At 41.1% G+C, this 15,818-nt stretch overlaps 1 protein-coding gene across 1 annotated transcript in view; it reads left to right on the top strand.

Moving 5' to 3' along the window:
* The window catches only part of LOC128659868 (gastrula zinc finger protein XlCGF26.1-like), a gene marked incomplete at its 3' end in the record, with an annotated part of 163,800 nt that extends 149,310 nt beyond the window's left edge, over positions 1-14,490 (top strand). The window contains exon 3 of the mRNA XM_053713445.1: positions 13,244-14,490. Coding sequence (XP_053569420.1) covers positions 13,244-14,490 — 1,247 coding nt within the window. The remainder of the gene's footprint in view (positions 1-13,243) is intronic.
* Positions 14,491-15,818: the final 1,328 nt, after the last annotated feature.

Below are 15,818 nucleotides of genomic sequence, written 5' to 3' on the forward strand. Positions count from 1 at the left end.
ATCCCCGCCTCAAAGGATTACGGCTCATTCTACTAGGTCAGTTTCTACTTCCTGGGCTTTTAGGAATGAAGCTTCTGTTGATCAGATTTGCAAAGCAGCAACTTGGTCTTCTTTGCATACTTTTACTAAATTCTACCATTTTTATGTTTTTTCTTCTTCTGAAGCAGTTTTTGGTAGAAAAGTACTTCAGGCAGCTGTTTCAGTTTGATTCTTCTGCATATAATTTCAGTTTTTTTCATTATAAGATTAAAACTTTTTGATTTGGGTTGTGGATTATTTTTTCAGCGGAATTGGCTGTCTTTATTTTATCCCTCCCTCTCTAGTGACTCTTGCGTGGAAGTTCCTCATCTTGGGTATCTGCTATCCCATACGTCACTAGCTCATGGACTCTTGCTAATTACATGAAATAAAACATAATTTATGTAAGAACTTACCTGATAAATTCATTTCTTTCATATTAGCAAGAGTCCATGAGGCCCACCCTTTTTGTGTGGTTATGATTTTTTTTGTATAAAGCACAATTATTCCAATTCCTTATTTTTGATGCTTTCGCTCCTTTCTTATCACCCCACTTCTTGGCTATTCGTTAAACTGAATTGTGGGTGGGGACTTCCGGTGGGCGGAGCTAGCGACTGGCAGCAGGGAGTGAGAGCTCCGTGAACTTGGGGCTACAAACTTCTTTATTTTCGCTGCCAGTCGCCTTCCCACACATCAGCCTTGTGGGGTGAGAGTAAATCCCTACCGGCGACATTCAGTGGAGGGTTTTTAAATCGCCCTCGCCCCCGGGAAAACATAATTGCGCAACGCTGCGCGAAGAAACAGAAACTGCCGGGCGCCATCTTAGATTGAGCCCACATGCATCAAGCTACGCACCGGAGCTCACTAACGGGCCCAGAGCATCCATCTCAAGCTCCTTGGATATAGGAGGTGCCTTAGAGACTGAGTACCGACTACAGCTGAGGAAATTCCACAGAATCTCGCAAGACTGCACCATACCAGAGCGGACCCCTGCCACGTGCACCGCACTACTCCGCAAGCAGAGGGGCTATTGTTGCCCACGGATCTACACACCGGAGGGGATCTGGCAAGTAGAAAAGAACCCTACAGCACACAATTGCACTTAAAAGTAAAGCCAAGGGAAGGTGACACACTCAAGGTACTGGGATACAGGCTCACATCAAGGGAAGGCCCCAAATAACATCATAGGCCGGGCGGAAAACAGCACAATCTCACAGACTGCTTGTTTCCTTTTGTATTTAATCCTCACACACTTGCCCATGCCATTTAAGCCTGAAATTTTGAGTACCACAATATTAGAATCATTTACACATCATAAAAGCCGCAGCATACTTTCTCCAGGCCCTGCTGATGTGGCTACACCACGCTCTACGAAGCTGTAAAGTTACTGCATGATTCAAACTTTTTTCCTTTGACAAAGGATAAACAGGAGTGCTCCCTGCAAGTCTTTTACACATTCTTCCCTCATCTTTAATCAACAGGGACACCTAGTGGCATAATCACTTTCTACTACAATCCTATCTGAACTGTGCTGCTGCATTATCAGAGTTTCCTACATCTCACATGAAGGTTGATAAGTACTTTAAACCCCTTACCAGCACACTAGAGGGCAAGATGACGTCCAAATCAAAGCAGACTGACAGGAGGCAACGACATACTACAGAAACACAGATTGAAAATCCTCCTTCACCAAGCTCCGCTCATCTAGCGATTACTGATTCAGCAAATCTCCTGCAGGAGCTGAAGTCTTTCTTTCTGCCCAAAATGGAATCTCTGCAAGCAGGTATGGACACTTTAACTAGTGAAGTACGCCAATTTTCAACGAGAATGAATCAGGCGGAACAGAGGATTTCAGACATGGAAGACCGTCAGAATAACACCTCCACCTCTCTCAGACAACTGCTACGTCAGAATCAGGCGCTCCAGGACAAGGTTGACGACCTTGAGAATCGCAGTAGGCGAAACAACCTACGTATAATAGGGATCCCAGAAAGTATCAAAAACAAAGATTTATTGGAGTTCACAGCCCTCACATTCCCTAAGATCTTGGGCATGGATCCAGACCGCCTCCCACTAGATGTGGAAAGAGCCCACCGCATTGGCCCAGACACTGGCCTTTCTACCACCACAGCTGCTAGACCTCGTCAGGTTATATTCAAATGCCTGAATTACCAAGAAAAACTGGCACTGTTAAGGGCTTACAGATCTCACGATGGGGAGGTCCTCTTTGAGGGCAAAAAACTTCTGCTATTTCAGGACTTTTCGGCAGAGGTGACCAAACTTCGTAAAGAATTTGCCCCCTACTGCTCACAGCTCTATGAAGAGGGCAGACAGGTGGCGCTTCTCTACCCGGCCAAGCTCAGATTACAGACCCCAAGAGGTGCCAAATTCTTTCGCTCTCCTAAGGAGCTGAAAGCCTTCCTAGACGCTGAAAAAACTGCAACCTGACCAATAGATTTGATCATGCTCTATGCCACAGGTGATCCGTTTTTTTCCTCCAGATGCTGGATTGTGGTTACATGTGTCGCTGGACACAGGAAACCCCCATGGCCGTGGACATTCCCATTGCTGGACTGGTTGCTCTTGGGAAAGCCACTCTGCAGGACATTGACAAGGAGCGGGAGTGGCCCTGGCGGCCTGCCACTCTCTTCACTACAGAGTCCCCAGACTCCCTGGGGAGACAGTTCCTGCTAGTTATTATTTTGTTGTTTGAATGTATTTGTCTTTTTTCACTGTTCTCTTCTGTATGTTATCTTATTTCTTTTAGTACCGCATACAATGTCTCCTTAACCGACTTGTTTAACGTTGTGGGCTTATCCCCCTTTTTTCAGTTACTATGTACATGCATATACGCAGGGTACACCTTGCAACAACTGCTCCTAGCAGATACTTTCAAATGCCAAATGTGCCTTAACCTCCTTTTTCTTTCCCTCATAACAGAATACCTAGGGGCTGCGGTCGGCGGATGGATTGGCTGCACACAGACAACTGGACCACAGATGAACTCCCTACCTGACTGTCCTTCATTTCTAATGCCAGTAAGTCTCCTTTCACAATACTCCCCATTCCAAGTCCTAACAGCATTACTACTGCACATATACACTCCTCCTCCCCCGACAACATACAGACCCAGGTTGGACTCACTACTCTCTGTGACACCTCCCACTTTCATCCTGGATTGTGCTTGGTGCCCACATTCCCTCATTGACCTCACACATGGCCGTAAACCTTAATATAGTCTCTTGGAATGTGGGAGGAATTACCTCCCCGGCCAAGAGGAGCAGAATTATACAATACCTTAACTCCATACATGCAGACATAGCTATGTTGCAAGAGACACACCTCACTGCTGAGGAACATGAAAAACTTAAAATACGGTGGGTGGGGCACATCCTCTACTCACCTTCAGGGGGAAGGAGACGTGGAGTGGCAATCTTAGTAAGGAAAAACTTACCTATAACTTTCACCAACACAAAAATAGATGATGAGGGACGTTACATCTTCACCTCCATACACTCCAAAGACTACAAATTCCAATTATGTAATGTGTACGGGCCCAATCACTCCGATGTGAAGTTCTGGGCATCCATGCAGTCACTCATCGCCCAACACTCAGACTCCCAGGTTATAGTGGGGGGAGACTTTAATATGGCGCAAGCGTGCCCATTAGACAGGTTCTATGACCAAACTCGCCCCTCTTCAAAACAAAGAATGCACCCCAAACACAAACAAGAAACGCAGATCATATCAGCATTTAGAGAGGGGTTGGGATTACACGATCTCTGGAGGCTACAACACCCTGACCACAAAGACTATACCTGTGTCTCGAAAACGCACCACACTTTCTCACGCATCGACTACTTCCTCACATCCCCTCAACTCACTCCTAACATACTAAACACCACCATTCTCCCAATTACAATTTCAGATCATGCTCCCATAAAACTAACTTTACAACTCTTCAAAACAACACCTTTTAAAAAGTCCTGGAAGTTCCCCTCATATCTGTACACTAACGCAGAATTTCGACAACAACTGAAGGCCTTCTGGCTACAATACACCTTGGACAACGACAGCCATAGAACTAACACTGATTTATTTTGGCATGCGTCCAAAACAGTTATTAGAGGCAGAATTACAGCTTACACAGCACATCATTCTAAGTCGCAGAAGAAAACTGCCACACAACTACTTTTTAACCTGACTTCTACCTACAACACCTATTTAAATAACCCCACAGCACAGAATCGCCACAAATATTATGATGCTAAACAAGAACGGGACTCACACCTACAAATTTTAGACCATATATTTAACATACATAGACAAGGCAGATTTTACCGGCACGGTAACAAGGCAGGTAGACTCCTAGCAAACCTGGTCAAAATTCATACACCTAAATCCTTCATATCTGCAATCAAATCTGGGACACACCTCAGGACTGATACAAAGGACATAATGAGGGAGTTCATAACTTATTATAAAACATTATACACTAGTCAAAACATTGCAGAAACGGACAAGCATGCGTTCTGGAACAACACATTGTTACCCCGACTGTCTGAACCCCAGAGAGAGAGCTTAAACTCCCCCATACAAGTGCAGGAAGTGCTGAGAGCCATTAGTAGCTCAAAAATAGGGAAAGCCGCAGGCCCAGACTTCCTTCCTATCGAGTACTACAAGATCCTTAGCACTGACATAGCCCCAACGCTAGCTTCCACATACACCAACTACCTTCTAGGGACTTCCACCCCAGATACGAGATTCACTGACGCCAACATATGCGTTCTACAAAAGCCGAATAAGGATCATACAATGCCCTCCTCATATAGACCAATCTCGCTGCTTAACAGCGACTATAAGTTATATACTAAGATACTGGCGGAGCGGCTAGCTGAGATACTGCCTGATCTGGTCCATCCAGATCAGACGGGCTTTATTAAAAGACGAACCTCAGTGATAGATATCAGAAAAACACTGGCAGTCATATCTCACTACAACAACACACACTATTCAGAACACCAGAAACCCAGAGACGCATGCCTGCTCGCCATCGACGCTGAAAAAGCGTTCGATCGAATAGAGTGGGACCACCTCTATACCTCACTAGATAGATTTGGCATCTCAGGGAATTTTCTCAATACACTCCAACAACTCTATGCTTCACCCTCAGCCTCTATTATAATCAATGGTCAGGTGTCTCCCTCATTCCTATTGGAAAGGGGAACCAGGCAGGGATGCCCTCTTTCCCCGCTGCTCTTCAACTTGGCAATGGAACCGCTCGCATGTTACATCCGCCAACATAGTGCAGGCCTAAAAATTCATAAGCAGACAGTACACCTATCTTTATACGCGGACGACCTACTTCTGTATGTCTCTAACCCACATATTAATATACCCAAACTCCTATGTATCTTAGACAAATTCAGTGCGATTTCTGGTTACAAAATCAACTTAGATAAATCTGAACTCACATGGTTACGAAACACTAAGAAAACACAACTGCAGGACACAGGCCTAAAGGTGACCTCTGGCACTTTCACATACTTGGGGATACAGCTACACACTGACATGAACAGGTTGTACCATCTAAATATAAGTAGAACCCTAACCCTTGTTAAAAACCAGCTGGCTGGTTGGAGAAACTTGCCACTATCCCTTACAGGGAGAATTCATCTTTTGAAAATGATTATATTACCAAAACTACTCTACCCCCTCCAAATGCTTCCTCTACTATTGACTAAGCGCGATTTAAATGCATTGACGACTATGTTTGGTAACTTCGTCTGGCAATACAAGAAACCAAGAATTAACAGGCTCCACCTTGCAATGTCAGTTGATTCTGGTGGACTCAGTCTTCCCAATCTTAGGTGGTACAACTGGGCATCCCTAACAAAAATAGTCGTAGGATGGCTAACACAATCTGATTATTTTTCACCCCCCGTAGAGAAAGAACTCCTAGCACCTACACATCCGGCCTTCTTGCCACATACCTCTCTAGCCTCGCTCCCCCCGCACGTAAAACACAATATACTATTTAGGGACACCTTGAGAGCTTGGACCAAACTTTGCAAAACGTGGGGGATGGAATTCAAATTTAGCAAATACTTACCACTTCAAGGGAACCCTAACTTTCTCCCGGGATACACCACCACTGCCTTTAAACATTGGGAACGACAAGGACTGACTATGGTAGCACAACTGATCAATCCTACGACGCAACAGACACTCCCCTTTTCAGACCTTCAAACACAATACACCCTACCAGCCTCACACAAATTTGCCTATTTCCAGAGTAGACATTACACACAAACTCTTCTGACTGAGGGACTAACCTCGCCAACCTCTAACAAAATTGTCGCTCTATGTAATTTGGCCTCCCAGGGTAGCCACTCAATCTCTCCCATTTACAAGGCAATAGCCACACACCATGAAACGCAAACACTGCAGGGCATCATTGCTAAATGGCAGGGGCAAAGGGTACCTGAGGTCACAACAGAACACATCTTGGGTAGCATAGCTACAGTCAGACAAACGACTTTGTCCGCGAGCTTAAGAGAAACACAAGTAAAATTCTTACATCACGCATACATAACACCGACAATCAGAGCTAAATGGGTGAAAGATGTGGCGAGTGATTGCCCCAAATGTTCACTGTCTGCCCCGGACTGGACACACCTAGTTTGGGACTGCCCTAAGCTGCAGAGGTTTTGGGGCAAGGTCAAATTTTGGCTATCTAAGGTACTCACAGTTCACATAACTCTAAACGCAGCCGTCATATTTTTCTTTCAAGACATTTCATTACCACTAAAACACCGAAAATTCGATAATATGGTGGTGCTGGTAGCTAGGAAACTAATTCTGCAATATTGGGCCAAGAATAGAGAGCCTCCTTTTAAAAAACTAACCCATGCCATACATCAACAGTTTCTGGCAGAACACGCAGACACACAAAGTGACCGAGATGTTAGAGTTAAATCATTTATGACTAAGTGGGACCCGTACTTGTTGTATCTACCAGTTGGACTGAGGAAGAAACTCCTGCGCCCCTTCCAAAACTCCATATTCATGCTAAATGAGAATCTGCGAGGACGCTGGTGCATACCAGAGTCGAATTCAGACCCTGACTCCCAACTAACACACTACTAACCTAGACTGACACAGTCACTACCTCATTGGAAGTCTTGATGACTGCATGTGGGGACCCAGAGACTTGGGCGCATCCATCCGCCGACGACGCAGCAACGCAGCAACTTGATTACCCTTTTATCTACAGCTCAAAGGTACTTAAATTGTCATGAGTTAATGTTGTATGTTTTTATGTTGTTAGATGGCATGACTGCATCGGCCTATTGACATAGCTAGAATCCTCAGACATCAATACCTATCATGGAAAACCTGACTTTGCACTACTATTATAAATGCAACATAATTCTAACAGAGTGTGAAAGTAGACACCAATATAGTGCAGTTACTACTCCGGCACATATTTCTTCCCTTGTTGGGTATGATGCCACCCTGTAATATCCTCTAGACTCATTGATGCAGTTAGCCAACACCTATTTATGTTTTTGTTTTGTATTGTTTTGTATAGTTTTTGGTCTCTTAAAAGTCCTAATTATACGGGGAACTTGACCGCTCCACATGGCTCAGGATAATCCGATGGACATAATTCAGACTCAGATTCCATGAAAAGATCATGTTACACTTCATATTGTTATTACCTTATGATGACAAGATATTGTACAATGCTATGTGGTAGTGTTTAAGCTTACCTGTAAAAAAAATTTTGCAAAAATAAAGTTATTAAAAAACTGAATTGTGGGTGTGGTGAGGGGTGTATTTATAGGCATTTTAAGGTTTGGGAAACTTTGCCCCTCCTGGTAGGAATGTATATCCCATACGTCACTAGCTCATGGACTCTTGCCAATATGAAAGAAATTAATTTATCAGGTAAGTTCTTGCATAAATTATGTTTTTTTGTTCTTCTGGCACCTTTTTCATCCTAATATTTTTCCTACTGTTCCTTGTTCCCTCGGCAGAATGACTGGGGTATGAGGGAAGTGGGGGAGGTATTTAAGCCTTTGGCTGGGGTGTTTTTGCCTCCATCTAGGCTAGGTTCGGAATTCCCAAAAGTAATGAATGCAGCTGTGGACTCTTCCCGTCTGAAGAAATGAAAATTATCAGGTAAGCATAATTTAAGTTTTTGTGTGTATGTATGCATGTATGGGTATGTGTGTGTGAGTGTATATGTGCGTATGTGTATGTATGTATGTATATGTGTGTATGTATATATATATATATATATATATATATATATATATATATATATATATATATATATATATATATATAAATAATGTGTGTGTGTGTGTATATATATATATATATATATATGTATATATATATACACACACAGACATATATATATATATATATATATATATATACTATATATATACAGTGGATATAAAAAGTCTACACACCCCTGTTAAAATGTCATGTTTCTGTGATGTAAAAAATGAGACAAAGATAAATAATTTCAGAAATTTTTCCACCTTTAATGTGACCTATAAACTGTACAACTCAATTGCAAACCAAACTAAAATCTTTTAGGTGGAGGGAAGTAGAAATACAAAACTAAAATAATATGGTTGCATAAGTGTGCACACCCTTAAACTAATACTTTGTTGAAGCACCCTTTGATTTTATTACAGCACTCAGTCTTTTTGGGTATGAGTTTTTCAGCATGGCACATCTTGACTTAGCAAAATTTGACCACTCTTCTTTGCAAAAACACTCCAAATCTGTCAGATTGTGAGGGCATCTCTTGTGCACAGCCCACTTAAGATCACCCCACAGATTTTTGATTGGATTCAGTTCTGGGCTCTGACTGGGCCATTCCAAAACTTTAATCTTCTTCTGGTGAAGCCATTCCTTTGTTGATTTGGATGTATGCTTTGGGTCGTTGTCATGCTGAAAGATGAAGTTCCTCTTCATGTTCAGCTTTCTAGCAGAAGCCTAAAGGTTTTGTGCCAATATTGTCTGGTATTTGGAACTGTTCATTATTCCCTCTACCTTGACTAAGGCCCCAGTTCCAGCTGAAGAAAAACAGCCCCAAAGCATGATGCTGCCACCAAAATGCTTCACTGTGGGTATGGTGTTCTTCTGGTTATATGCAGTGTTATCTTTTGGAATTATGGCCAAAAAGTTTAATCTTGGTTTCATGAAACCAGAACACCTTTTGTGACATGCTTTTGGGACACTTCAGATGTGTTTTTGCAAAATTTAGCTGGGCTTGGATGTTTTTTTCGTAAGCAAAGGCTTCCATCTTGCCACTCTACCCCATAGCCCAGACATATGAAAAATATGGCAATTGTTGTCAAATGCATCACACAGCCAGTACTTGCCAGATATTCCTGCAGCTCCTTTAATGGTGCTGTAGGCCTCTTGGCAGCCTCCCGGACCAGTTTTCTTCTCGTCTTTTCATCAATTTTGGAGGGACGTCCAGTTCTTGGTGATGTCACTGTTGCGCCATATTTTCTCCACTTGATGATGACTGTCTTCACTGTGTTCCATGGTATATCTAATGCCTTTGAAATTCTTTTGTACCATTCTCCTGACTGATACCTTTTAACAATGAGATCCCTCTGATGCTTTGGAAGTTCTCTGCGAACCATGGCTTTTGCTGTAGGTTGCGACTAAGAAAATGTCAGGAAAGACCTACTAGAACAGCTGAACTTTATTTGGGTTTAATCAGAAGCATTTTAAATGATGGCAGTTGTGTACTGACTCCTATTTAACATGATTTTGAATCTGATTGCTCAATTCTAAACACAGCTACATCCCCGGTTATAAGAGGGTATTCACACGTATACAACCATATTATTTTAGTTTTTATTTTTACTTCCCTTCACCTAGAAGTTTCAGTTTGTTTTTCAATCAAGTTGTACAGTTTATAGGTCACATTAAAGGTGGAAAAAGTTCTGAAATGATTTATCTTTGTCTCATTTTTTTACATCACAGAAACCTGACATTTTAACAGGGGTGTGTAGACTTTTTATATCATATATATATATATATATATATATATATATATATATATATATATATATATATATATATATACACATAGAGAAGTGCACTCACAAGAACAAACAACTGGCTCAATACCATTGTTAGCCTATTCTATGGTGATTTACCACCTGGGTGCAGCTTCTTTTTGCCCAGTAATGCTTTTCACAGAGTAGAACTTTCCTGTAGTATATCAGTCTGATCCTGCCTATTACGGTCTGTTCAGCGCCAAAATACCAGGCAATTCCTCTCTGAACAAAGAACACAGCAACCCCAGACGGTCGTTTTCGGTCTTCATTGGGCCTCGTCAGTGAGGTGTAGCCATATTCCTCTAAGCACACTGAGCAAGGAGTCCACGTCTGGTTGCCCCTTTTTCCCATAGGGAGACTAAATACACACAGAGAGAAGTGCACTCACAGGAATGAACAACTGTCTCAATACCATTGTTAGCCTGTTCTATGGCAATTTGCCACCTGGGTGCATCTTTTTAAAGAACAACTGGCTCAATACTACTGTTACTATTGTTACTTCTAAAAGAAGCTGCACCCAGGTGGTAAATAGCCATAGAAGGCTAACAATAGTATTGAGCCAGTTGTTCGTTCCTGTGAGTGTGCTTCTCTGTGTGTGTGTGTGTGTGTATATATATATATATCTACGCACACACATACACCTATAAGTATATATATATATATATATATGTGTGTGTGTATATGTATGTATATATATATATATGTGTGTATATATATATATATATATATGTGTGTGTATGAAAAGAGAATTCAGTGCTAAGTGTGTAGCCCCAAGACTAATGATCTAGGTGTTAAATATGTGAGCCAGCAGCCTAATACCTGGAAGGAGGACAAAAGTCAGGTCCCCACCTAACAGTCTCCTAGATCCAATAGATAGAGAAATGTGTGTAAAAAGAGTGGTATTACAGGCGCACTGTTCACATTAAAGATATCATAAGACAGAGGACAAATAGTGAAAAAGGACCGGATATCTGGGTAAATTATACACAGTGAATTTCAAATCAGTTATGAATTAAACTATTCATATGCTCTATAAAGTATGTATATATATCCACGCTCCCAAACCTCTTGTTAATGTAAGTCCATAAAATGAATGGATTAGTCCATACAACACAGTTTCATTTAGAAATCAAAGCTGTAAGCAGGTCACCATATATGGCATGCAGGGTTTACTCATAAAAGATCCATACATATAATAAATAGAGTGCCCACTTACAAGAAATTACCCCAATCAAATGAGGTAAGTATTGTGTCCCTTTAAGAAGGCTGATTTACCTTTAAGAAAGCCAGTCTCCAGTGCAGCAGTTCAGATATCCACTTCAATGCCACCTCAGTATGGTAGAAGAACACTTTCTTCCTCCCAGTCTGTCCTGCCAGTTCCTCTCCACAGTCCCAAATGGCGGTTATATAAGGGAAGAGCAAGAACAAACAAATAGTGCAACACTGTATGCAAACCAATACAATATTTTATTAAACATATAGAATCAATTCTCACATTTAAAAACCTCAATCCAATATGAGGTATCAGTTACAACATCAAAGACACTTTCCAGATTGACACTCGTATCTGAATCATTCAGTATGCAGTGGTAAATCCAAGTGCAAAAGTCTTTCAATAGTGTAATCTCCTAACGCGTTTCAAAGGTGTGTAAAATAAGTTACCTTCTTCCTCACTGCTGATCGCCAGACATAGATGTAAGCCGAGAACAGTCTTGACAAAGGTCTCTGTGAGGACCGAAACGTTGACTGAACCTATGAACTAATAAAATCTTTATGCCTATTAAGACCTGTGAGTGCCTCTTCTTTACTTGAGAAGTTTCTACCTATCTACCATACAGTGCACCCAGGCAATACAACGAACAGTGAGTGCTTGGATCCCTCAACTAGTGTGTGTGTATTTATATATATATATATATATATATATATATATATATATATATATATATATATATATATATATATGTGTGTCCATTGAGACACTGCAGAAACATTTACACTAAAAAAATTCTCATCGCAGAAAATAAAAAAAAGTTCTGCCTCTGGGCCCATAACTACACTTAAAGGGACATAATACTTATATGGTTAATCACTTGAAAGTGATGCAGCATAACTGTAAAAAGCTGATAGGAAAATATCACCTGATAATCTTTATGTACAAAAGGAAGATTTTTTAGTGCTGTGTAAAAAGTTATGCTTTATCTTCTGTCCAGCTGCAGGTAAAAAAAAAAAAAAAAGGAAGGAAGGAAGAAATGAAATAAAATAAGATGAGGGTGCACGATGCTCACTCCCTTGCCTGTCCCGTGACAGGAATACTGATTTGCTGCTTAAAGCACTTTACAGTGGGATGTGAATACTTAGGACATTTTGAGGTAAAATATCTTTCTTTCTTTCTTTTTTACATAGAGATGTTCAGGTGATATTTCCCTGTCAGCTTTTTACAGCTATGCTGCAGCACTTTCAAGTGTTTCAACATGTGGGTATCATGGCCCTTTAAGCCTAGCTTGTTCCCATGTGTGGAACACCCACAACTCCTCCAGTGAGTGTTCCCTACCCCACAAACAACCACTGATTTGTGTGCTTAATTTTCCAGTAAGTATTCTTAAACTAATAAAGTTTTTGGCTGTTTATTTAAATAGAACAACCACAGTCGAAAGCTAAAGAATATCATAAGGACACTGCTTCTTACCCTCTCAAAACATCTCACACTGATTATTAGTCTTTGATGATTAAGACATCACGTTCTCACCAACTGGTTGAGCATGAGCTGGGCAGGCCTGGATGTGCACTTGCTTGTGCAATGTTAAATGAGGATGGTGGATGCCACCTCTCTTGCCCAGAATACAGATGTACTTGTTCCCTGGCTCAGAACATTATCCACACGCACCTTGTTTAATAGAGCCTTATAACTTGTTTTCATCAGTAATCAGTAATTTAGGTTGCTATGATGTAGTAATGTTTACATTCTATGTCATCCTTTTTTAATTTATGATTTACAGGTAAATAAATTTAAAAATACAAAACGGAAGACATTTTCAAGTATAAAAAATGTTTTTTATTGAGATGGATTATATTATAAAGAATAAACAGTCTTATTTTTCTTTATTCCATTTCTTTTCAAGTAGACAAACACGTCAATAGTTCATATCCATCCTTCACTTCAGGAAGCATCAGAATGATACCGCAAACTCCAATAGTCTTAGACACCAATGACAATTCACAAACATTGAGGATATCACAGCAGATGTTTAAAGGAGATGGTGATTTGGCAGGGACTTGGCAGCAATCATTATGTACAGAGAGTAATTTAGTCATCAAACAAGAGGACAACATTTATGACTTATCTAGTGAAATTATTATCCCTGAGGATAAACCACACACATTTACTGAGTTTTCAAAACATATTAAAGAAGGGAAAAGTCTACAGTCTAGCAAAATGATTCATACAAAGGAGAAACCTTTCAAATGTACAGAATGTGAGAAAAGCTTTAGATGGAAGTCTTCTCTACTAGAACATTACAAAATTCACACAGGTGAGAAACCACACACATGTACTGAGTGCGGCAAATGTTTTACAAGAATGGAAAATCTGAAAAGTCATAAAAAGATTCACACAGGAGAAAATTATTTCACATGTACAGAGTGTGGAAAAAGTTTTACAAAAATGAGTAATCTGAAAAGTCATGAAAGGAGTCACACAGGAGAAAAATCGTTCACATGTACAGAGTGTGGAAAATGTTTTACACAAAACAGTGATCTGAAAAAGCATGAAAGGATTCACACAGGAGAAAAGCCTTTCACATGTACAGAGTGTGGAAAATGTTTTACACAAAACAGTGAACTGAAAAATCATGAAAGGATTCACACAGGAGAAAAGCCTTTCACATGTTCAGAGTGTGGGAAAGGTTTTACACAAAAGAGTCATCTGAAAACTCATGAAAGGATTCACACAGGAGAAAAGCCTTTCGAGTGTATAGAGTGTGGAAAAGGTTTTACAGCAAAGGGTAGTCTGAAAACTCATGAAATGATTCACACAGGAGAAAAGCCTTTCACATGTACAGAGTGTGGAAAATGTTTTACAGAAAAGGGTAGTCTGAAAAAGCATGAAAGTATTCACACAGGAGAAAAGCCTTTCACATGTACAGAGTGTGGAAAATGTTTTACACAAAACAGTGATCTGAAAAAGCATGAAAGGATTCACACAGGAGAAAAGCCTTTCACATGTACAGAGTGTGGAAAAAGTTTTACACAAATAAATAGTCTGAAATGTCATGGAAGGATTCACACAGCAGAAAAGCCTTTCACATGTACAGAGTGTGGAAAAAGTTTTACACAAAAGAGTAATCTGAAAACTCATGAAAGGATTCACAAGGGAAGAAACCTTTCACATGTTTAGAAAGTGGAAAAAGTTTTTTTTTTAAATCAGGTTTTGCAAAACACCAAATGTGACAGACCCCTCGGGTTAACTTTGTTCAGCTTTGAGAAACTATTTTCTGAAAACAGGCTTCCTGACATCAGCTATTGTTTACTGTAATTAAGTTTAAGTGATAAGCGTTCACATTGTTTAATCACACTGCCAGGTGTCAAGAAGGACTCCCTTGTTTTCTTGTGTTTAATTGTTTATTTGGTTAAGTAATGTAATTCTATTGTATCCTGTAAAATGGCATCTTCCCTTTATCTAATGTACTATACTCTTCCAATCCCCCAACTAGGGAGTGTCAACCAGGTTGGAGACCTGCATAAATACTGGGCATATAGCCCTCAATAAAACTCATTCTGTTTTACCCTCAAGATGGAGCTTGGTCTCATGTTTGGGGGGAATTAACTGGGTTCGTGTGTTGCTGATGCCGTATTCAGGGCATCTTTCATCAGGTATTAACCCTTGATATCCGGGTTATACCATAATAATTGGTGGCAAGCAACGGGATGGTCCTCATCGCCCAGAAGAGCAACTACACATCCGGACCTAATAGGAATACCGTGTGAAAGGCTGAAAAGAGCAACCCTTAAAGACCTGCTAGAACAAAGGGACCGACAAGCCAGTAACCTCAGGAAGAGGGAGATTATTACAATACTGACCAAGATGGACAGAGTACCAGGGCCCAAAGGAACCAATGAGCCCAGCATATCAGACAGAACCCCCGAAGAAGCAAGCTTTGACTGGGCGGTTAAAATAAGACTGGCACATTATGGCCCCAACCCGTCTGACGAAATTATCGACCGGGTCATAGCAGCTATGGAGGCCAACCTACTTCGCCAAAGCGGCGCTGCAGCAGCCCAAGTCACAGCAACCCCAGTGGAAAAGAGAAAGGTACATTTTGCAGCTTTTAAAAACTTCCTGGAAACAGAAGGAGAGATTGATGGGTACCTTGCGGATTTTGAGAATTAATGTGCCCTACACAAGGTACCTGCAGAGGACTGGGTCACAATATTATCCGGAAAATTATCCGGCCGGGCCAGTGAGGCTTTTCGAGCCATTCCGGTTGAGGAAGTCGGGAATTATAATGTTGTAAAAGAGGCGCTGCTCTCCAGGTATGCAATTACACCGCAGGCATACAGGAGGTGGTTCAGAGACACTGTTAAACTAGCTGGAGATTCCTACGTTGAGTGGGCATGTAAGGTGCACCGCACAGCAGCTCACAGGATGGCGGGGTGCCAAGCCGTATCTGGGGAAGAGGTGCTGCAGCTATTCCTGTTGGA

The sequence above is a fragment of the Bombina bombina genome, chromosome 5 (assembly GCF_027579735.1).
Source record: "Bombina bombina isolate aBomBom1 chromosome 5, aBomBom1.pri, whole genome shotgun sequence".
NCBI classification, from domain to species: domain Eukaryota; kingdom Metazoa; phylum Chordata; class Amphibia; order Anura; family Bombinatoridae; genus Bombina; species Bombina bombina.